The sequence below is a fragment of the Solanum stenotomum genome, chromosome 6 (assembly GCF_019186545.1).
Source record: "Solanum stenotomum isolate F172 chromosome 6, ASM1918654v1, whole genome shotgun sequence".
Classification (NCBI taxonomy): Eukaryota; Viridiplantae; Streptophyta; class Magnoliopsida; order Solanales; family Solanaceae; genus Solanum; species Solanum stenotomum.
The window spans coordinates 45,518,156-45,541,709 of NC_064287.1; the positions used below are offsets into that span (position 1 = coordinate 45,518,156).

A 23,554-nucleotide genomic window follows, 5' to 3' on the forward strand; every position below is an offset into this window, starting at 1 on the left:
ATTACTTTTCAAATGATAACACAGAACCAGTATTGTTCAAATCTCCCAAGAAATATGTAGAGCACTAACTAATTCCTTCAAAACATTATTTTCCAATGATTACCTCACTACTACTCATCATTAACCCTCCAAATATACATCACCAACTTGTCCCCACTTAATTTGAACGAAACTTGAACTTACCATTTTCTAAAAATTTAATATTTCTAACACTATAATATTGGTAAGGTTGTGAACAAGGTAAATCACAATATATAAATTTTACCTGATTCTTTTGGAGCGTAGTACTCACTTTATTGGAAAACTCTAAACTTTGCAGAAGACATATGTATACATATATTTTCCCTTCCAATTATTTCCAACAACCCAATATAATGATTATTTTATCCACATAGTCTATCATTAATGTTTCATGATAAAACTTCATCAAAATTTGTGCACAGTGCCACAGATATATTCCACTTACCATTCTTTTTCTTTTCTTTTTTTTTTAAAATCTCATCTATGTCTATAAAGAATCCATTGAATACAAATTACAATAAGTTATTCACTTCCAACAATCACATATACATAAACAAAGCTTGAAGTTTGATTGGCATTACCCGTATTCGTCAGTTTCTTGTTGAAGCCGCAAAAGTGAGTCTCCCTCTAGGGTTAGATTTTTATATTTTTTTCTATAAAGAATTATTAATTATGTATTAAAAGTGAAAAACAATTCACTAACTTAATTTAATTATATGGAACAAATGGTATAGGGTCTTAAATATATGATCACTTTAGCCCATTAACTATCACTTAAGTTAATTATCCACAATTCCCCCTCAACTAATTAACTAAAGTCAGCAAATAGTTCAAAATTCCTAAAAATGATTTTCCGGGTCATTACATTATCCACCACTAAAAATCATGTTCGTTCTCGAGCATAAGGTGAAAGAAAGTACCTGAAGCTTCAAAAAGCTGAGGATATCTGGCACGCATGTCAGACTCTGTCTCCCAAGTTGCCTCTCTCACTGATCGGTGCTTCCATTGCACTTTCATTGAAGCAATCTCCTTGGTCCTAAGCTTTCGAACCTGCCTGTCCAATATAGCTATAGGTTCCTCTTCAAATGTCAAGTCTGGACCCAACTCCACTGAATCGAGTGAAAGCACATGTGACTCATCCGGAATATACTTCTGAAGCATAGAGACATGGAAAACAGGATGAACTGCCGACAAACTAGGTGGCAAGGCCAACTTATAGGCCACCTTTCCCACTCAACTCAAAATCTCAAAAGGTCCAATGAATCTAGGGCTAAGCTTGCCCTTCTTCCCGAACTGCATCACACCCTTCATAGGTGACATTCTAAGCCAAACATGATCGCCCTCCATAAACACTAAGGCTCTAACTCTCCGGTCTGCATAACTCTTCTGTCGACTCTGGGTTGTCAGCAGTCTTTACTGAATCCTACGAACTTGCTCCATAGCATCTCTAAACAAGTCAGTATCCAAAGAGTCCATCTCTGCCGAATCAAACCAACCGATCGGAGACCAACATCGTCTGCCATACAACGTCTCAAATGGGGCCATCTAAATACTAGAGTGATAACTGTTATTGTAGGAAAACTCTGCTAAGGGTAAATGTCGATCCCATCTAGCACCAAAATCAATCACACATGCTCGGAGCATGTCCTCCAACACCTGAATCGTCCGCTCGGACTGACCATCTGTCTGAGGGTGAAAGGCTGTACTCATATCTAGCTGAGTACCCAAACTATGTTGTAATGCCTTCCAGAAGTGAAAAGTAAATAGTGAACCTCGATATGATATAATAGAAACAGAAACCCCATGTAGTCGCACAATCTGACTGATATATAGCTCGGCTAACTTCTCTGCCGTATATTTCACCCGAACCGGAATGAAGTGGGCACACTTGGTTAGCCTGTCAACAACAACCCAAATGGAGTCATAACCACCCACTGTGGTAGGCAAACCCACAACAAAGTCCATAGTGATCCGCTCCCACTTCCAAGTAGGAATATGCATCCTCTGAGATACACCCCCGGGACGCTGGTGCTCACACTTGACCTGTTGGCAAGTCAAACACCTAGAAACAAAGTCTGAAATATCTCTCTTCATCCCACACCATCAGTAATGCTGACTCAGATCATGATACATCTTCGCTGCTCCCGGATGGATAGAATATCGGGAACAATAGGCCTCTTCAAGAATCAGTCTAGTCAATTCTCCCGTCTTGGGCACACAAATCATTTCTCCGATCCTTAAGACACCGTCAGAATCAAGGACAGCCTCCTTGGCTTCCCCTCTCTATATATTCTGTCTCGAATGAGACATAACTTCTCATAATCAAACTGGTGCACACGGATCTGCTCGAATAAAGAACACTGAGCCTCAATAAAAACAATCATCCCATCACTCTCCTCTGAGATCTGCAACCGGACAAGACTATTAGCTAACCTCTGAACATCTCTAGCCAATGGTCTCTCATCAATGCTAAGTGCTGCAAGACTTCCCATGCTAGGAGTCTTCCTACTCAGAGCATCGGCAACAACATTGGCCTTCCCCGGATGATATAGAATGGTCACATCATAGTCCTTCAACAACTCAAGCCACCTACGCTGCCTCAAGTTCAGATCCCTCTGACTAAAGATATACTGAAGACTCCGATGATCAGTGAAAATCTCACAATGCACCCCATACAAATAATGACGCCATAACTTAAGTACAAATACTACAGCCGCCAACTCCAAATCATGAGTAGGGTAGTTCTTCTCATGGGACTTCAATTGCCTAGAAGCATAAGCTATCACTTTCCCCTTCTGCATCACTACCCCACCCAATCCGACTCCTGAAGCATCACAATACACAGTAAAGTCTACACCTTCCTCAGGTAGAGTCAACACAGGAGCCGAAGTCAACAAAGTCTTGAGCTTTTGAAAACTCTCCTCACACTTATTAGACCACTAAAAACCCACACCCTGTCGAGTCAATCTAGTCAATGGAGCTGCAATAGTAGAGAAACTCTAAACAAATCGTCGGTAATAACCTGCCAATCCCACAAAACTCCTAATCTCAGTAGGAAAAGTAGGTCGCGTCCAGCCTCTAACTGCCTCAATCTTGGCCGGATCTACTCTAATACCCTCCTTGGACACCACGTGTCCCAAAAATGCCACAGAATTAAGCCAGAACTCACACTTTGAGAACTTGGCATACAACATCTCTTTCCTCAATCTCTGAAGTACAATTCTCAAGTGTCGTACATGGTCATCCTCAGTCCTGGAGTAAACCAAAATGTTATCGATGAAAACAATCACAAAAGAATCAATGTATGGTCGAAACACCCCGTCCATCAATTCGATAAAAGCTGCAGGGGCATTAGTTAACCCAAAGGACATCACTAAGAACTCATAATGCCCATACCGAGTCCGAAAAGCTGTCTTAGGGATATCTGACGCCCTAATCTTCAACTGATGATACCCAGACCTCAAATCAATCTTAGAGAACAACGATGCCCCTGTAGCTGATCAAATAAGTCATCAATACGCGGAAGAGGATACTTATTTTTCACTGTTACCTTGTTTAACTGTCTGTAATCAATACACATCCTTATAGTCCCATCCTTCTTCTTCACAAACAACACAGGGGCACCCCAAGGTGACATACTAGGGCGAATAAACCCCTTACTCAATAAATCCTGCAACTGATCCTTCAACTTTTTCAACTCTGCTGGAGCCATACGGTAGAGAGGAATAGAAATGGGCTTAGTGCCCGGCTCCAAATCAATAGCAAAATCAATATCCCTATCGGGAGGAACACCTGGAAGATCAAAAGGGAATACATCGAGAAACTCCTGAACCATGGGAATAGAATCCATGGAAGGTGGTTCAACACTAGTGTCTCGAATAAAAGCTAAGTAAGACAAACACCCTCTCTCCACCAATCTCTAAGCACGGATAAAGGAGATGACCTTGCTAGGATAAGAGCCATTAGCACCCTTCACTCAACCCTCGAAACACCAGACATTGCTAAAGTCACAGTCTTAGCATTACAATCAAGGACAGCATGATAAAGAGATAACCAATTCATACCCAAGATAACATCAAAGTCTACCATCCCCAGAATAATCAAATCTACCCAAGTGTCATACCCCGCTAGAGAAATAAGACAATATCGATACACTCGATCCACCACTAAGGGCTCACCCACGGGTGTAGAAACACGAATAGGTACAGTTATGTTATCACATATCATATCAAATTCAACAGCAAAATAGGTGGACACATAAGAGAATGTAGACCCTGGATCAAATAATACAGAATCAGATCGATGGCATACTGGGATAATACCTGTAATAATAGCATCAGAAATCTCTGCTTCGGGTCTCCCCGGGAAAGCATAACAGTGGCCCCCTCGGCCACCTCCAACCTGGGTGGTAACTCTACTCCCACTCTGTTGAGCTGCAGAACCACTACTAGAAGCTCTACCGCCTCTACCTGACTGAACTCTGCCTCGGCCTCTACCCTGTGGTACCGGTGGTCTAGCCTGAAATGAAGAATTAGGTTGGGACCCTCCACGATTCCTCTGGGAAGTACACTGTCGCATCAGGTGATCGGGATCTCTATAAGAAAAGCAAAATCTCTGTCCCGGGAACTGCTGTGCGGACCCTGGAAACCCACTATAATTGCCTCGCCCCATAGGTCGCTGCTGTGAACCGTGACCCATGCTATAAAAACCTCGAGGTATCTGACCACCCTCGGATGTCAGCATAGATGCATGAACGGGTCCTCGTTGCTGAAAGAAACCACTCCTTATGTGTGATCCCCTGCCTCCAGATAAGGCACCATGAAACTGACCTGCTGTACGGACCCTCTTAGGGTCCCCAAACTTTTCTCTCTCCATCAATTCTGCCTCTTTAGCGGCACTCACAATGGACTGGAAGGAAGCCCACTCTCTCGATGCTCTAAACACAGCCGATCTGATGGAGAAAGTCAGCCCCCTCACGAATCTACGGATCCTTTCCGTCTCGTCTGGAATAATGGCCAAAGCATGCCTAGACAACTGGTAAAAACGGGCCTCATTCTCTGTAACTGATAAGCTGTCTTGTCTCAGATTCTCAAACCTCAAACGACTCTCCTCTCTCACGCTCCAAGGGATAAAACGGTCATGGAAGGCACTGGAAAACCTCTCCCAAGTCACTGGAGGAGATCCAACTGGCAAAGCCCCCGAATAAGTTCTCCACCACTCTCTCGCTGGCCCACGAAGTTGGAGTGTAGCATATCGAAGCCCATGTGACTCAGCTAATCCAACAACCTCTAACAACTCTCGGCATGTAGTCAGAAACTTATGAGCGTCCTCACTCTTCCCACCCTGAAACTGAGGTGGGTCCATCTTTCGAAATTTCTCATACCTACGCTGCTCATCCTCTATCAGAACAACCAATGGTGCACCTTGACCCCCAATTGCTGGTGCAAGATCATTCTCAACCATGGGATCCTTTGGTGGCTGCCCCACCACATCATGCATAACTGGAGCTTCTTGCTGCTCTTGGGTCTGAACCCCCTCTCTAGTCTGAGAGTCTTGTGGCGTAGTGGTCGCACCACCACCCTGAGTAAAGCTCTCAAGCACACTTAACACCCTCAATAGTGTATCCTGAAGCAAAGGTGTGACTGCAGGCTCTGGAGGAACCTGGTCCTCTATGTCATCAATCTGAGGCTCAGGAGAGGCCTCCCTAGTACGATCTTTCACTGGTGCTGCTCCACGGCCACGACCTCTGGCTAGTGTCGTTCCACGAGCACGACCTCTAGCTCGGGCTCTACCCCTACCCCTAGCTGGGGCCTCAACAACTGCCTCGGGAAGTGCCTCCCCTCTACCACCAGTAACAGTCGCTCTAGTCCTCGTCATCTGTCAAAAGAGTATACAATAGCTCAGTACTAAAGAAGGTAACCACGCACGATGAGAAAGAATGAACAAAAAAGAAGTTTCCTAATAGTCTTTATAGCCTCTCAGAGATAAGTACAGACGTCTCCGTACCGATCCTTGAGACTCTACGTAGACTCGGCTTGTATGCACGTGAGACCTATGAACCTGGGGCTCTGATACCATTTTGTCACGACCCAAAAATGGATGTGATGGCACTCGTCGTATCCCACCAAGACAAGTCAGCCTAAAACCCAATCATTTCTATAAAGTGCGGAAATAAAGCAAAGTTCAATAACAATTACTATTACGAAAACAAGTCAACTTAATTCAATCCCCAAAACCTGGTTGTCACGTGCACAAGCCTCTAATGTAAATACTAGAATTGAAATAAAATACGCAAGTCTCAAATGATGTTGTCTTTCAAGTAAAAACAAAATCATAAACAGGAGTAAGGAGGTTCGCTGAGATGACAAACAGCTACCTCTCAGATCTCCATAGAAAGCCTCGGAAACGAAGAGAATGGAAGGTATCACGAAGATCCGGGCTCGTAACCTACAAAAGATTGTAGAAGCAAGGGGTGAGTACCAAACCACACGGTACTCAACAAGCAAACCTCTAAACACAAGTTAAGGGTACAGAATACGGGTACTCCTTACACCCCATCCTAACCTCCATAACTACAACCTGCATAAAACCAGCCCAACCTAACAATTCACAGTTTACAAAGCATACAACTCAACAATAGCACTCTAACAGATCATATATTCTCAATAACAACTCAATATTCATCAATAGTTTCACAGAAAGGCACTCACAAGATCAGCAACACACAAGATCAAGTTCATTAATAATAAAAATGTGCAATGCAATGAAATGCAATGTCAATTATAGTGATGCATGTCTGACCTAATGATACACACCCGCTGTCTGTCAGTCCGGGACCCATGGGGGACATATCTGTCCATGCATCCATCGCGGCGCGCGATACGTCCATCGAAATATAATATCCATCGCGGCGCGCGACACGTCCCTTGAAATAAAGTATCCATCGCGGCGCGCGAAACGTCCCTCGAAATTGTACATCCTCTTTAATTTCTTATTCCTTCTCAATGCACATAACACTTGTCACAACCACGTTTCAGAACAATGCAAATGACACGTTCACACAAATAATGAGGAGATGACCATTTTCATAACATTGCACAAATCACAACTTCAACGATGATTCAACAAGTCTTTTAAACAATTCTCAACACATTACACAAACAATTGGTCACATTACTCCCAAACATATACCACAAGGAAATACACGAATTTCATACGCTTAACAAGGGTTTAGAAATCCACTTGCCTCAATCGATCAAGAATTCACTCCAGGACTTGAGCCTTCCCTTTTTGTTGAACTTCCAACTCAAAGCAATCTATTCAAATATATAATCACAATAAGATTTCAAAACTAATCAACACCCATATTACTATCGGTTTAGTCTAGACCCGAAAACTCACTCAAATCTATAATCAAGTTCTTAAGTTTCAAGCCTAGGATTATGTCTCAATTTTCCAACATCAACTCTAATAGGTTTTGTATGATACGCCTAATAACTGATTTCATATCTCAATATATCAAAGTTTGAATCATAATGTGATAACAATAAGAAAAATCTTAAATCGAAGTTCAATACATAATCGGTGACCTTTAACAACGAATACTTACTTTTCAAATGATAACACAGAACCAGTATTGTTCAAATCTCCCAAGAAATATGTAGAGCACTAACTAATTCCTTCAAAACATTATTTTCCAATGATTACCTCACCACTACTCATTATTAACCCTCCAAATATACATCACCAACTTGTCCCCACTTAATTTGAACGAAACTTGAACTTACCATTTTCTAAAAATTTAATATTTCTAACACTATAATATTGGTAAGGTTGTGAACAAGGTAAATCACAGTATATAAATTTTACCTGATTCTTTTGGAGCGTAGTACTCACTTTATTGGAAAACTCTAAACTTTGCAGAAGACATATGTATACATATATTTTCCCTTCCAATTATTTCCAACAACCCAATATAATGATTATTTTATCCACATAGTATATCATTAATGTTTCATGATAAAACTTCATTAAAATTTGTGCACAGTGCCACAGATATATTCCACTTACCATTCTTTTTCTTTTCCTTTTTTTTTAAAAATCTCATCTATGTCTATAAAGAATCCATTGAATACAAATTACAATAAGTTATTCACTTCCAACAATCACATATACATAAACAAAGCTTGAAGTTTGATTGGCATTACCCGTATTCGTCAGTTTCTTGTTGAAGCCGCAAAAGTGAGTCTCCCTCTAGGGTTAGATTTTTATATTTTTTTCTATAAAGAATTATTAATTATGTATTAAAAGTGAAAAACAATTCACTAACTTAATTTAATTATATGGAACAAATGGTATAGGGTCTTAAATATATGATCACTTTAGCCCATTAACTATCACTAAAGTTAATTATCCACAATTCCCCCTCAACTAATTAACTAAAGTCAACAAATAGTTCAAAATTCCTAAAAATGATTTCCCGGGTCATTACATTTGTTGATGCATTTGTTTAGTACTCCCTCTGTCCCTAATTACTTGTTTACTTTTCCTTTTATAGTTGTCTCTAATTACTTGTCCATTTTGACAAATCAAGAAGGAATATTTTTTTACCTATTATACCCTCAATTAAATGACTAATTACTTTGAAAATTGCAGAATTTTTCATCTACTTCATAATTAATAGGAGTAAAATGATAAACTCACTATGTCATTAATTGATTTCTTAATAAATGTGTAAATTTAAAAGTGGACAGGTAATTACGGACAGAGGGAGTATTACAGTCTTATTTGACATTATGAGATATTTCTTTGACATTTAAGGAGAATGGTAGACCGAAATATATATTATATATTATTAGCAAATATATTTTATCTTATTTGATAAAAAAATATATTCTTCCTCATTTTATAGATGTAAAATTTGTGAAGCTTTATTTTTTTTCACAATCTTCATATTATTAAGAAAAATAATAATATTACGATTAAACAACAAAGTAAATATAAAATTAATCAAAAATATTTAATTTAAATGATCGCGCGAAGTGCGGCCAAGTTCTCTAATTTAAAACAAAAAAGTAAAATTTAAATGGGTTCACTATAGAATTCCTAGAAATCCAACTTGAAAAATTATGTTAAAAATGGAAAATAAAAAGTGAAATAAATTTAATTGAGAGTTATCCTTCGTCTGTCCCATTTTATGTGAGACTTTTTATTTCTCGAGAATTAAATAGTTTAAGTTTAACCATAAATTTGCGTATGATATCTTCATTTTTTAAATTTTTTTTGGAGAAATTAGATAAATAGTAGTCTTAGATTCTAAGAAATGTGACATCATCATTTACATATCCAACTTCTATATATATAAAAGAGTTAAAAAAGAAAAAATAAGTGATTTAAGAAAATTATAGAAATAACATTAATGATGATTAAGAAAAAACGTCAAATAAATTAGTAGTATTGATGATGATAAAAGTTAAATAAATCATTTTTTCTATTATTTAAATTTTTAACATAAAATTTCCAATGTTTTAAAATTAAAAATAAATGTTAAAAATAAAAATAAAAATGGAGGCTAATAATTATTTTATTAAAGAAAAATATGTGTAGAAAAAGCAGAAGTAGATGAAGTTACTTTAGTTCATTTTTTTTGGTGGGCCTCAATGTACAATTTCTATAGCTTTTAGTCCAACTCTTTAGTGCAATGTTGGTCCTCCAAACTCCCATTTCTAAATAAGAGTAAAATAAAATATAAAAGAGTTAAAAAAGAAAAAATAAGTGATTTAAGAAAATTATGTAAATAACATTAATGATGATTAAGAAAAAACGTCAAATAAATTAGTAGTATTGATGATGATGATAAAAGTTAAATAAATCATTTTTTCTATTATTTAAATTTTTAACATAAAATTTCCAATCTTTTAAAATAAAAAATAAATGTTAAAAATAAAAATAAAAATCGAGGCAATAATTATTTTAAAGAAAAATATAACCAAAATTGTCAGAAAATTAATTCTTCATGTGGGTTGTTGTATATGTAGAAAGACACGTGTACAATTAATGAGGCACAATTAATTTTATAGTACAATTTAAAATGTTTTGTGTACAACATGGTAGTGCTGTGTTCGTGCTTTAAAGTGTGAACTCTAATAAGGAGCAAAATGAGTAATAATAATAATTCTAATAAGGAGTAATGAGTAAAATAATAATTACAATGTTAGTCCTTCTAAGTAATGAATAATAATAATAATTGCAATGTTAGTCCTTCTAATTAATGAGTAATAATAATAATTGCAATGTTAGTCCTTGGTGTTAGTCCTTCTATTAATGTACAATTCTTTTTGCACGTTGTACAACTAATTAATGCAGTCAAAAGTTAATGTACAAAATTGTATGCATGTTGTACAAGAGTATAGTGCAGTGTTAGTCCTTCTAAGTCTCACTTCTAAGTCTCACTTCTAAATAAGAAGAGTAATCTTAGCTTCTAAGAAATGTGACATCATCATTTACATATCCAACTTTTATATATATAAAAAAGTTAAAAAAGAAAAAATAAGTGATTTAAGAAAATTATATAAATAACATTAATGATGATTAAGAAAAAACGTCAAATAAATTAGTAGTATTGATGATGATAAAAGTTAAATAAATCATTTTTTCTATTGTTTAAATTTTTAACATAAAATTTCCAATGTTTTAAAATTAAAAATAAATGTTAAAAATAAAAATAAAAATGGAGGCTAATAATTATTTTATTAAAGAAAAATATGTGTAGAAAAAGTAGAAGTAGATGAAGTTACTTTAGTTCATTTTTTTGGTGGGCCTCAATGTACAATTTCTATAGCTTTTAGTCTAACTCTTTAGTGCAATGTTGGTTCTCCAAACTCCCATTTCTAAATAAGAGTAAAATAAAATATAAAAGAGTTAAAAAAGAAAAAGTAAGCGATTTAAGAAAATTATATAAATAACATTAATGATGAGATGAGGATTAAGAAAAAACGTCAAATAAATTAGTAGTATTGATAATGATAAAAGTTAAATAAATCATTTTTTCTATTATTTAAATTTTTAACATAAAATTTCCAATGTTTTAAAATTAAAAATAAATGTTAAAAATAAAAATAAAAATTGAGGCAATAATTATTTTAAAGAAAAATATAACCAAAATTGTCAGAAAATTAATTCTTCATGTGGGTTGCTGTATATGTAGAAAGACACGTGTACAATTAATGAGACACAATTAATTTTATAGTACAATTTGAAATGCTTTGTGTACAACATGGTAGTGCCGTGTTCGTGCTTTAAAGTGTCAACTCTAATAAGGAGCCAAATGAGTAATAATAATAATTCTAANTAGAGAGAGAGAGAGAGAGAGAGAGAGAGAGAGAGAGATATTTTAAGTTGCTAATTATTGTGATTTATAGTATTTTTTACGTAATTTTCATATAATATATATTACTCCTTTTGTGTTGATCATGTGATACAAATGAAGTTTCAAAAGTCAAACATTTTTTTATATAATTTTTTTTTGATATTTAAGTTATCAATTATTGTGATTTACAATATATTTTATATAATATCTCTGTCTCTTTATCCCAATTTATGTGGTATAGATGAAATTTTGAGAGTTAACAAAATCTTTTTATATATTTTCAAATATTTTGAAGCTATTAATTATTATGATTTATAATATTTTTTACACAATTTTTAAATATATATAGAGTGATAAAAGACATTTTTTAAAAAAGAAAACTTTAAATTGCCAAACTACCCCTGACTACAAGCATGCATGTTGAAACTTGAGAAGTTATTCAAAATTTTATATGATTTTCAAAAATATTTTAAGTTATTAATTACTGTGATTTATAATTTTTTAAGTTATTTTGAAGTAATATATATTATTTCGTTCTCCCAATTTATGCGGCATAGATATAATTTCAAAAATTAATCATTTTATGTCTTTTAAATATTTTAAATTGTTAATTATTGTAATTTGTAGTAGCTTTTACGTAGTTTTTAAATAGTTTTTGTTACTTCTCATGTCCCAATTTATGTGGTATTATATAATTTTGACAGTCAGCCAATTTTGTTTATGTCTTTTAAATTTCTAAGTTGTTAATTATTGTGATTTATAATACTTTTTACGTCATTGTCAAATAATATATGTCATTTCCTCTAACCCATTTTATGTGTCACTCATAGAATTTTGAAAGTCAAATGATTTTTTTATATTACTTTTAAATATTTTAACTTATTATTTATTATGATTTAAAGTATTATTACTGTAATTTTCAAATATATAACAGGCTAAAAAAGAAATGTAAGACAAAATTAAAAGGAAAAAAGTGCAGAATTAATGGTCAATTAATATGATGCAAATGAAATTTGAAGAGGCAGCTAAGTGTTGTATATATTGTTTTTTTTAAAAAATTAAGTTGTTAATTGTAGTGACTTATAGTACTATTGTGCTTTTAACATCATTTTTATAAATAACACATGTTTCTTCTTTTATCCCAATTTATGTGGCACAATAGTATTTAAAGAGTTAATCATTTTTTTATATGATTTTTCAATATTTGAATTCAATAATTATAATAATTTATAGTACTTTTTATATAAACTTTAAATAATATATGTTATTTCTTCTATCCTAATTTATGTGACATTAATAGAATTTCGAGTGTCCATAATTTTTTAATACTATTTTTAAATATCAGTAATGAACAATCATATTATCATTTAAATTTAGCCTTAGTAATGAAATATGAAATATTAAATTTTATTCTACATGATCTCAAACACAATAACAAACAAAGCCTAAAATAACTACAAATTAATACTAAATATGTGTACCAAAAAAAAAAAGAATACTAAATATTATTGATGGGACGTGTGGGTCTGAGTAAGTGCTAACATCAACACTTTTATGCCTTCAAGGCATTGAAAAAAGCCTGACATTTCAATATATTTACCAATATGTTCTAGTGAATTTATTGTATAAAGGTACAAAAGAATGGGCAAATAAAACTTTGAAAAAGTACTGCATTATCAACAAAAGGACACAATAGGAAATAGAGGGAAAAAAATAATCATGAAACGCACACTTCCAAAAGCAAATTGTATAAGCATTCACAACAAAGTATAAAGCATAATTATATAATAACTTACCAAAGTACCCTTGTCCAGGAAGCAAGCATGTTGACGAACAACTGCTTCCTAGACTCTTCTATATATTAGTAATATATTCTTTCCTCCTCAAAATTTGAAAGATATGAACATGTTAAGTGTATATTTGTTCCCTCACTGATGTTTGGTTAGTTTAGATATTTGCTTCATATGTATTTGATGATCTCATGAAGAATATTCAATTCAAATTCGCCTTGGAAGATTCTATTTTTGATTCATAGTGCACTTTATTTTTCCTCTTGAATTTAATACCCCATTTTCTGTACATTTGCATTGTCTCTCGTTGCATTTATTTCGTTGGGCTAGATCCCAACACTCTTTGAGTCAGCCTTACTAGTATTCAAAGGAAAGAAAGCTGATGAACAAAGTTGGAAGCTAATGTACATGGTGAAAGGGAAGCTAAAATGCAGGGATCAAATTGGGCCTTTTATAAAATTTCCAGCAATAACGAGCCAAAAACAATAAATGATAAGCTCAAGAGGAAGGAAAATGGGCTAAGACCCATTTTATTTCAGCTAAATTCATTTTAGAAATTAGGACATAAAGAATTTGGGTCAAAAGCCCAAAATCCATAGAAGTAGGCCTAAATATTGACCTATGCAAACAGAAATTGGAACTTGGACCCAATATTTATTTCCTTCTATTGTATTTATATTTAAATCTTATTTGTTTTATTTGATATTACTTTGATTAATCTTAATTAAATCTCTTAAAGATGAACCATTTTTGTTATAATAATTTGAATTATTTTACTTAATTACCTTTCTTTATTTAGTCATTTTGACAAAAATCCATCCTTTCTAACAAAAAAATATTTCAAATGTTTAAGTTCACTTATTTTCAAGTGATTCCATTAAGATTCTTTCTTTACTTATTAATTATTTTTCTCAAAAGTTAGTCAAATATTTTTCAAGTCATCGAATAAATGTGTGTTAGTGGACATTATCAATGCCTTAAAAATCTTCTTCAAAATGTAAATAAGACCCTATATCCGCTTTCACTTAACTTTTAAGGCTTAATTCTGATAAAAGTGTTGAAAGTTAAATTTTCTAAATTTCTTTTAAAAAATTAAGTGGTTACTCCTTTAAAAATTGATTTTTCTCTTAAAGTTGAATCGACTTTAAAAATCAATTATTTCTTAACATGACACTTGTTACTTAGAACTTTGAGAGATTTTGTCTACTTTATATGCTTTGTTTAAATTAAGTTAGTTTTCTTTGCTTTGTTCTTTTTTTCTTCTAGTGGCTCGAAGGAAAATATAGTATGGGCAATGTATCCAATCAATATACAACAGGTTGTACAACAGTTTGAACCTGTTTTTGTTTGTTGGGCGACTTTTTTTTTAAATCGGAGTATACTAACTTGCAACGAGAGATTAAAAATCTCAGGATTAATATTTTTGACTTCTCTTTTCAACTTAATTCGTGTTAGAAAATCGGTAACAACAAAACTTTTTGACCTGCAAAGGTTTAATATTTTTAACTTGAATACTTATGAGCATTTAATTAGTGAGATTATAGTTTTAATGGAATTGAAACAAGCAAATGCGATGTTGATGTCGTGAATGGGGTTGAGAATTTGATTTATGAAGGGAGTATGTCCTTACGGGTAGAGAATATTGTTGAATCGAATTGTGCACATATTTTTGTTCCAAAAGTCGACAGAGCTCTGATTAGTTCTCTATGCGAATGAATCATTAAGAGTAATTTTAACTTTGAATTTGATTTCAATTCAGAAAATGAAAATTTCAAAAGAAGAAATTGTTCTTAGCTTTGGTACTGTTACTTCACACCTTTCAACTCCTCAATTTTCTTCAGATATACAAGAAGCCGTTGACCCCTTTGTCTTGTAAAAAATTATTAGTAAGTTGTATTCTGTGGAGAATAATAATATTTCAAAGTTGTAAAATACGTTGATAGATCTGGACAAAAGAATGGGCAATGTATACAGTCAATGTACAACAATTTGAACCTGTTTTTGTTTGTTGGGACGACATTCTTTTTTTAAATCAGAGTATACTAACTTGCAATGAGAGATTAAAAATCTTAGGATTAATATTTTTGACTTCTCTTTTCAACTTAATTCGTGTTAGAAATCGGTAACAACAAAACTCTTTGACTGCAAAGGTTTAATATTTTTAACTTGAATACTTATGAGCATTTAATTAGTGAGACTATAGTTTTAAGGGAATTGGAACAACCAAATGCCGATGTTGATGCCGTTAATGGGGTTGAGAATTTGATTTTTGAAGGGAGTGTGTCCTTACGGATAGAGAATATTGTTGAATCGTGCACATATTTTTGTTCCAAAAGTCGACAAAGCTGAAAGAATATTGTTTGGTGTGACGATGTTCATCCAAGTCTTACCTTACTTTTGTTTACTCTAGTGTTGCAATGTGATAAGTTTTTTATATTTTATGTTTTTTTTATTCTATTCTAACTCTTAATTTGTTTTTGTTCAGGTGTTATTTGATTTAAACTTCGAAAAGATTCTGAGTATTTTGAAAGTTTTTATATTTGATCACATAGCCCTAAAAAAATAGATTGAACCTAATTTAACATTTTGGGTTGTTTGAATTTTCTTTTGTTCAAGAGTTATGTTGCAATTGCATCTATTTTAACTGTTTGGATTTTCATTTGTTCAAGAGTTATGTTACAATAGAGTATTTTTATTTGTATATAGTATTTTTACATATATGTTGTGTTTGGTATGAAAGAAAATGTTTTCTTAGAAAACAAGTAGATTTCTGACTTATTTTTTCATGTTTGGTTGGTGAGTAGAAAATATTTTTTAGTATTTAGTTGGTGAATGAAAATCATTTTTCAGAATTTATTTTTTGTTTCTGGCTAGAGAGTAGAAAATACTTTTTAGGAAAATTATTTCTGATCCGGAAGCCAATTTTGATGATTGATCTAAGACCTGATCCCGACACCCGAACTAGCTAGGACATAATCACGATGACCGATGTCAAAACCCAACCCTGAGATCTGACCCAAGACCTGACCCCGACTTTCGATTTGAGACCCAACATTCGAACTAGGATGGAATATCCAACCCAAGACTTGACCCCGATATCCAAACTTGAACATGATCGACTAATTTGGAATTTGACTTCGACACTTGAATCGAGACCCAACTTCAAAATCAGGACCCGACAATCATTAACTGATGCAAGACCCAAAGTTCAACTTTTGAGTCAAAATTTTGATTCCAACTTTTGAAACGGGATCCAACCACACCCGACTCAGGACTTAACTTGACTGAGAATTTATTTTTTTCTAAAAAAACAAAAGTTCAAATTTTAATTTATTTGTGTGTGTGTGGAGGGGGGAGGTGGTAGGGGGTCGGGTAGTGTGGGGTAAAAAATTAAATTTAAAAATTTGTAAATATTTTTCAAAAACAACTTTTAAAAATATTTGGGGGTGTGATGGGTGGGGGGGGGGATAGTAGGTGGTTCGGGGTAGGAGTGTTGGCAGGGGGGTCGATCGGGTCAGACTAGGGTGGGGTAAAACTTAAATTTTAAAATTTGTAAATGTTTTTTAAAAACAATTTTTAAAATTTTTTTTGTAGGGGGTGGCGGTAGGAGGGTTGGTCGGGATGGGGTTAAAAGATATAAATTTTAACTATTAAAATATTCTTTTAAAAAAACTTTTAAATATTTTTTTGGGGTTGGTACGGGGTCGGGTAAAAAATAAAAAAATTAATGACTCACTTGATATAACATAGTTCGGAGTATAAAGTCAAACTAGAATCCACCCATATTACGTAAAAATATTAGAAGTCATAATAATTTATAATTTAAAATATTTTATAAATATTCATTAAAAGTGTGGTCAAAGAAAATCTTTTTTAACTTTTTCAAGAGTAATTGTGTCACGTAAAATGAATCAGAAGAAATTTTATGTATTATATATCAGCTAAAGAACATGCACACCCCCATTAAGCATATGAATTTTGGGAATGATCCCATCCTTACATTTTGAGTTAAAAATTACCGTGAATTATTATCCATTTAAAATAGTTTAAGGGCAAAATTGGTCCATTTTCCTTTATTTCGAAGCAACCATAAGAAGCAATGATGTTTTTGGTCTATTTAGATAGCTAGAAGATACTTTTGAGCAAAACATGTAACAACGAGTGCATTTTAACCTCAAAATATAATAGTGTAAAATTTGACCAATTTTAAATAGTTGTGAGGTTTCTTTTTCTTTTCTCCCAAAGCACACAACACAATATATAATGTTTGCTTAATCTCACGTTGACTAGCTATAAACACACATACACAATAAACAATAGACAATACACATACACACTATTATCAATAACAACAAAAGAAGTCACACACAAAATATGATCTTTGTTGGAGTTGAGGTTGACTACTTTAAACTCACAAAAATGCACATAATTCACAATATAATCTTTGCTTCAACTCATGCTGACTAGTTTAAAACACACACAAATACACAAACACAAACACAAACACAAACACAAATACACATAACCATACACACAAGAAATTACTATCAAAATTATGTAGAAGAATTGGTTTCTTAGGCCTATAAAAAGCCTCTTTTACTTGTTGATTAGAGACACACAATTCACATAATAAACAAAGCAATAACAACAAGAAGAGAGCAAGAAAAATATGGCAGATAAGGAAGGCAAAGGAATGGGAAAAGCAGAGAAAATCGAAGAAAGCAAAAATGGCGTATTTCCATTCACTCCCAAAAAAGGAAGTATAATTCCTAAAGAGAAGAAACATGTTTCCACCATGATGGGTGAGAAAATTGGCCACTCTCTTGTTTCCCTTGTCAAGAATAGAAAAAACAAGATCAACCATCATGATACTTAACAGTACGAACCAGAAAATATTTTCCGTCATACCAAACACACCAGTAATACTATTCTTTTCAAATATCACACATGTAATATGTCTCATTTTTATTTTGTACTATCTTTTGTTCTACTAAGGTGTCTAGGAGGTCCCTAGTATACCACAATGTTCAATATTGTACTTGCGTATGCTTTTGTGTTTTTTTAATTCCGCCACTTTATTTTGTTTTCCGTACGTTACATCTTTTTCAACTTGTGCAAAAAGTATTCTTAAATCTCATTTTTTTATACGAAAGAGTTAATTAGTTGAATATTTAAATTTTCATTTAATCTATATATTGGTACTTGGGAAGAAAATGTTAAAATGATGATCGAAAAAATAGTTAGACGTAAATAACAATAATAACAATAATAATTACATACCAGTGAAATTTCACAAGTGAGGTATGTACGCAGACATTAATTATTACTATCTCATGGATAATAGATGGAAATAATATAATATTTTTTTCAAAAAAAAAGCGTAATTAATAAATTTATATTGTGAAAGTTATTAAAAGAACATTATTAAGTAGAACAATGATTAACGTGTTAAGTAGTTCTAAAAGTAAAACAATGTCATGTAAACTAAGATAAAGGAAACATTATTAATTTAAAATGGCCAATAGAAAATAGTGCCCAAGCAAACACATACATCAATACACACAAGACACAACACGTAAGTGTGGTCATCTACACATCTCACACACACACACACAAATATATGGACAAAATTAGTTAAATTATATTCTCCTATAGTAGTAGGAATAATTAGGTTAAAACTTGATTAAAAAATAAGAGAGGTACGCATTAAGTTAAAAAATAATACTGTCTCCGTTCCTATTTATACGTCGTTCTCTTGCTAAAATAAATAATCCTTAATATTTGTCATTTCACAAATCAATGCATAAATGACACTATTCTTCCTATTTTACCCTTAATAGTTATTAGCCTTGAAAGTATGAATTTGACCAACATAAGAAAACTAAATGATTAATTCATGTTGAGAAAATAATCAAAATGGTCCTTCATGTATAGGGATTGAATTATTTTGGTCCTTTATATATATCACCTTATCCAAATAGTCTTAATGTATATAAAAAAAGAATCATTTTGATTCTTAGCCCTAAAAACTAATTGAAAAATAAAAAAATTGTTAAACTTAACGGTGGGTCCCACATTTGGTGGACCATTTCTTCCTCCTTTCTTCTTCCCCATCTTCTTTCTTCTGCCATTTTTTCACAAATTTCCAATTGATTTATTCTTCTTTTCACTGCTAGAAATCCTCTAAAACAAACAAAGTTTTCTTCAAAATTCAAAAAATGGTTTGTATTTTTATTTTCTACCTCTGTCCGTTCAGTTCGTATTTTTCTTCATCAGCAACATAACTAACATTTATATTGTTATTAGAGTCCAAGAACTCATGATACAATTTGCAGCACCAAAAATGTTGAAACCATTAGTCTGAGTATTATATGTAACTATGATAGGTGACAGGGCCGGCTCTATGTATACTTTAATAAGGCATTGGCCTTAGGCCCCCAATTTTAGGGGGCCTCAACTTTTTACCAAGAATAAATTATGTGTTAATTTTTTATAGAAAAACATTGATTATTTATGGTAAAAGTATATATTTAAAATTATTATTTTATTCTCTTCAATTCCATTCAAATAGAAGAAATCAAGAAAATATTGTTTTATTTTCTTACACTCTCTCTACTAATACTCACATTATTTTCTTTTTAACTCCTTTTACACTCCCTTCTTTAAATTGTTGATAAGTTAGAGTAATATTCTGTCAAAAATATCAATTAATAGTCAAAAAATGTTGAACAAATTGAATTGTAAATTCTTTTTCTATTTTTTCTTAGTTTTTCAAGCATTACAACAAGTCAACAACCATAGTAAAATGTGGGATAACCAAACTATCAACTTCATCAAAGTTATGGTTCTAACTCTTATATTTATTTGAAATTTGTCGACTTATTACTTGTAGAACTATGTTAACAATTCATATAATGATTGCCCGAGTAAAATAATATTTTTCAACGTTGAATTAATACAATCTTATTTAAAACTAATAATTGAAAAAGTAATCAAATAAATCATTTATATATAAAAAAATATTAAGTTATACTTTGCATTTAAAAATGTAAGAAAAATAAATTTTAAATAAATGTCTGTGAAGTTTATTTAGATTTTAGGCCTTTAATTAAGATTTTGCTTTAGGCCTCCGATTACGTTGAGCCGTCCCTGATAGGTGATAAGCCTTCTCTTTTCATCCTCTCCATTATCTCAAGACTGCCACTCATCTCAACAACCTTATTATAATATCCATGAATCAGGGTGCTAAAACCGGCGTTTTACAAACGCCCCAATGTTTATCACTCAACATTTCCATTACAAATTTTGCATTATACAAAAGACACTTTTCACAAAGTCCCCTAATTAATAATGATGGAAAAAAGAAGATGGAGAAGAAGAAATGGCAGAAGAAAGAGGGAAGAAGAAAAGTGTGGGGCCCACAGTGAATTTTAACAGTTTTTTTAACTTTTCAGTTAGTTTTTAGGATTAAGAATCAAAATGATACACTTTTTATATACATTAAGGATTATTTGGATAAAGTGATATATATGAAGGACCAAAATAATTTAACCCCTATACATGAAGGACTATTTTGATAATTTTCTCTCAACAATTCCAACAAAACATCCACCAGCCATACACAACAAAACAAACGGCATCTAAGACCCAGCAATCGATACATATAACGTTCACTAACAATTCACATCATATACTCGATTTTTAGTTGCCCGGTGTCTGCTATTTATGTTTTCTTAGTTATGTCTCAGCATTCTCCATGTTAGAATTGAGTGAAATAGATTATTGTTTTAGTTAAATTTATCTGTTTGGATTGAAATTAGGTTGTTTGTTTGTTCACTAATATGAATATGTAGTGTTTTTGTTTTCTTTTTGTGGTCGACGGTTAGCATTTTTATATGTTCTTCAAATATCAAATTATATATTTTAAAAGTGAAGTTTTTGACAAGTTTTATACCTCTACAAACTTTCTGCCGACCTAGGGTTCTGGCGGCTCTACATAGGCAGCAGTTGCGCAGCTATCATGCCTGCTATGGCCACTGGACGACCTCCTTTCGAGGTTGTCCATCCCGCCCCCCAATCTACCACATACGCCACCCTTTTCAATTCCAATACTATAAATCCTAAACAATCTACCCTAATTAACTAAAAAACAATAGTAAAATCAATCAAAATAATTCATGGAGAACCTACTATCACGTTTTCAATGGAGGAAAGGCAAGACTTTATGATCGAAGCAATGGTGTTTAAATTATCCCATGGTGCGCCAGATTTGAATGTATTATCAATTTTACCGAAACATCTTGGTACTAAGGGCAATTGTTTAATTGACTTACTTGCTCCAAGTCAAATTTTTTTGAGGTTTGATCATTATGAAAATTATGTACTAGTTTTATCTTGCTCAGTTAATTATCTTCTATACAATAGAGAGGAGCACTAATGTAGGGTTTTTCCATGATCCATTGGATATAGCCCTAAGGAGGAAACAACGTTAGCTGTGGTTTGGATTTCTTTACCGAACTTATCTCAAGATTTGTTTGCAAAGAAGTCTCTGTTGTCTACAACATCAACAGTTGGGAAACCAATAGCTATAGATAAAGCTACTCAAATCAAGTCAAGACCTAGCACGGCTAGGTCAAGGTTATACTTGATCTAATTGAAAAACTTTCAAATCGTATAAGGTTGCAGTTTGTGGATGAAAAAAGTTGATCGAGGTTTTTCAGGAGATTGTATATGATAATCTACCTTTGTATTGCAATAATTGTAAGCACCAAGGTCATGATGAAGATAGTTGTCGTTTGATTTCGAAAAGAAATCAAATAACAAACAAATTGATAATACCATTGAAGGTGCTTTAAAAGGTACTATTGATAGTGAAAAGTATCAAGGCGATGCGAGAGAAATATTAAATGAAAAAAGAAAGATTGTAGATGTCGATCAAAGTAAAGCTACTTCTTTAGATCGACAATTGGTTGCTTCCACTTCTGAGCAAAATTGTGTAGACTCAATGAATGTTGATACAAGTAATATTGGTGTTCAAACAACTACCGAAAACAAAAGTGATTGCAATAACCAACATGCTGCTATTAGTGAGGTGCAATCAAAACAAGTTGGCTAAATTTGATGTCTAATGCAACTAAAAATGCAAGGGGAACACCAAGAGTTGGGGTTGATGCGCCGTAAGTTGATTCAAGGCATAAAATAATTCTTCATGTAGTGAAAAGGGTCAGATTGAGAATTTTCATGACAGTGAGAAGAGACAAGATACTAGTAATGCCTCAAGAGACCTATTATGTTCAAAGAACTTTGATGCTTTATTGAAGACTACTGGAAAGCAAGTAAGGTTAACAGAGAATGACAACGATTTGATCCAAGAAAAACAAGTCTCACCACATGCTTTAAATAGCAAATTAAGTCCAGAAGCTCATATATTTGTGCCTAAATGTGTGCTTGAAAGGAAGAGTGAGTCAAGGGACTTAGTGTCAAATACAATTGATTTGAGTGAGGATTCTCTTGATGAAGATGTAGTGGATTTGGGTGAGGATTCTCTTGATGAAGATGAGGAAGACAATATGCTGGACATTTGCTTTGATAGAGTGGCTAGGGAAGGGGATATATCACCTAGTCAACAAAGAAGTGGAAGAAACAAAAGCAAAAAGAAGACACATGGAAGGCAACATAGTTGGGACGGTAAAATGACTGAGCAGTTTGTTCCAAGGCACCTATCGATGCGACAAGCAAAGCAAAACCATTTGACAATATCAATAGGTTCAACTAGATCCAATAAATCCATAAAGAATGTATGAATCATCAAGTGTTGTTGGATAGGTTTGAAGAAGAAGACAAAAGAAAAATATTTCAAGTTACTTTTGATGGACAATCAATCTTTTTTAATTCATGCTTTTGTAATAGAAAGTTTGAGGCTGGTAACTCAACTTTCTTCTTGATTGACATATTTTTACATTATTTAAGCATCCTCATTTGTAATATCATCATAGAGTGTATTACAAACTCTGTGATGATCAGAAAATAATTAGTTCTCTCTAGCTCTTATTTTCTTCATGCTTGTTAGGTAGCAGAAGTTAGGTACTTTATTAGGATTAGTAAGGTAAGGCCTAGCCCCCCTTGCTTGTACTTGTCCCTTTTGATATTTTTTATGTTTAATAAAAAAAAAAAATTGATTTTAAAAAAAAAGTCTTCAAATTAGAATAATTTATTTGATTAAACTCTCTTATGGTCTTATTTCTATGTCATTTTTGAGTTGTTCAAGTGCTCTCCACGATTTTTGTTGGGTTTATGATCTTTTTTTCCCTTCCTATGTGGATAAATAAAAGTCTTATTAGGACTAGCCCACTTTAGTCCATAACTCCAATATTAG

At 33.1% G+C, this 23,554-nt stretch overlaps 2 protein-coding genes across 2 annotated transcripts in view; one reads left to right on the plus strand and one right to left on the minus strand.

The window, feature by feature from the left end:
- The window catches only part of LOC125867017 (suppressor of mec-8 and unc-52 protein homolog 2), a 460,057-nt gene that overhangs the window by 370,729 nt on the left and 65,774 nt on the right, over window positions 1–23,554 (plus strand). The gene's annotated exons all lie outside the window — the stretch shown is intronic.
- LOC125867038 (uncharacterized) lies at window positions 898–4,896 on the minus strand. The gene is made up of 2 exons (XM_049547461.1): window positions 4,344–4,896; window positions 898–1,130 (listed from the first exon to the last, which is right to left on the minus strand). Exons 1-2 carry the CDS (start codon window positions 4,894–4,896, stop codon window positions 898–900), a joined length of 786 nt encoding a protein of 261 aa, XP_049403418.1.

Coding starts and splice junctions, on each gene's coding strand:
- LOC125867038 (XM_049547461.1), bottom strand. CDS start 4,896: ATGGAGAGAGAAAAGTTTGGGGACCCTAAGAGGGTCCGTACAGCAGGT. Junction 1,131..4,343: donor TTCTGATGCTATTATTACAG/GTATTATCCCAG, acceptor CACTCGATTCAG/TGGAGTTGGGTCCAGACTTG.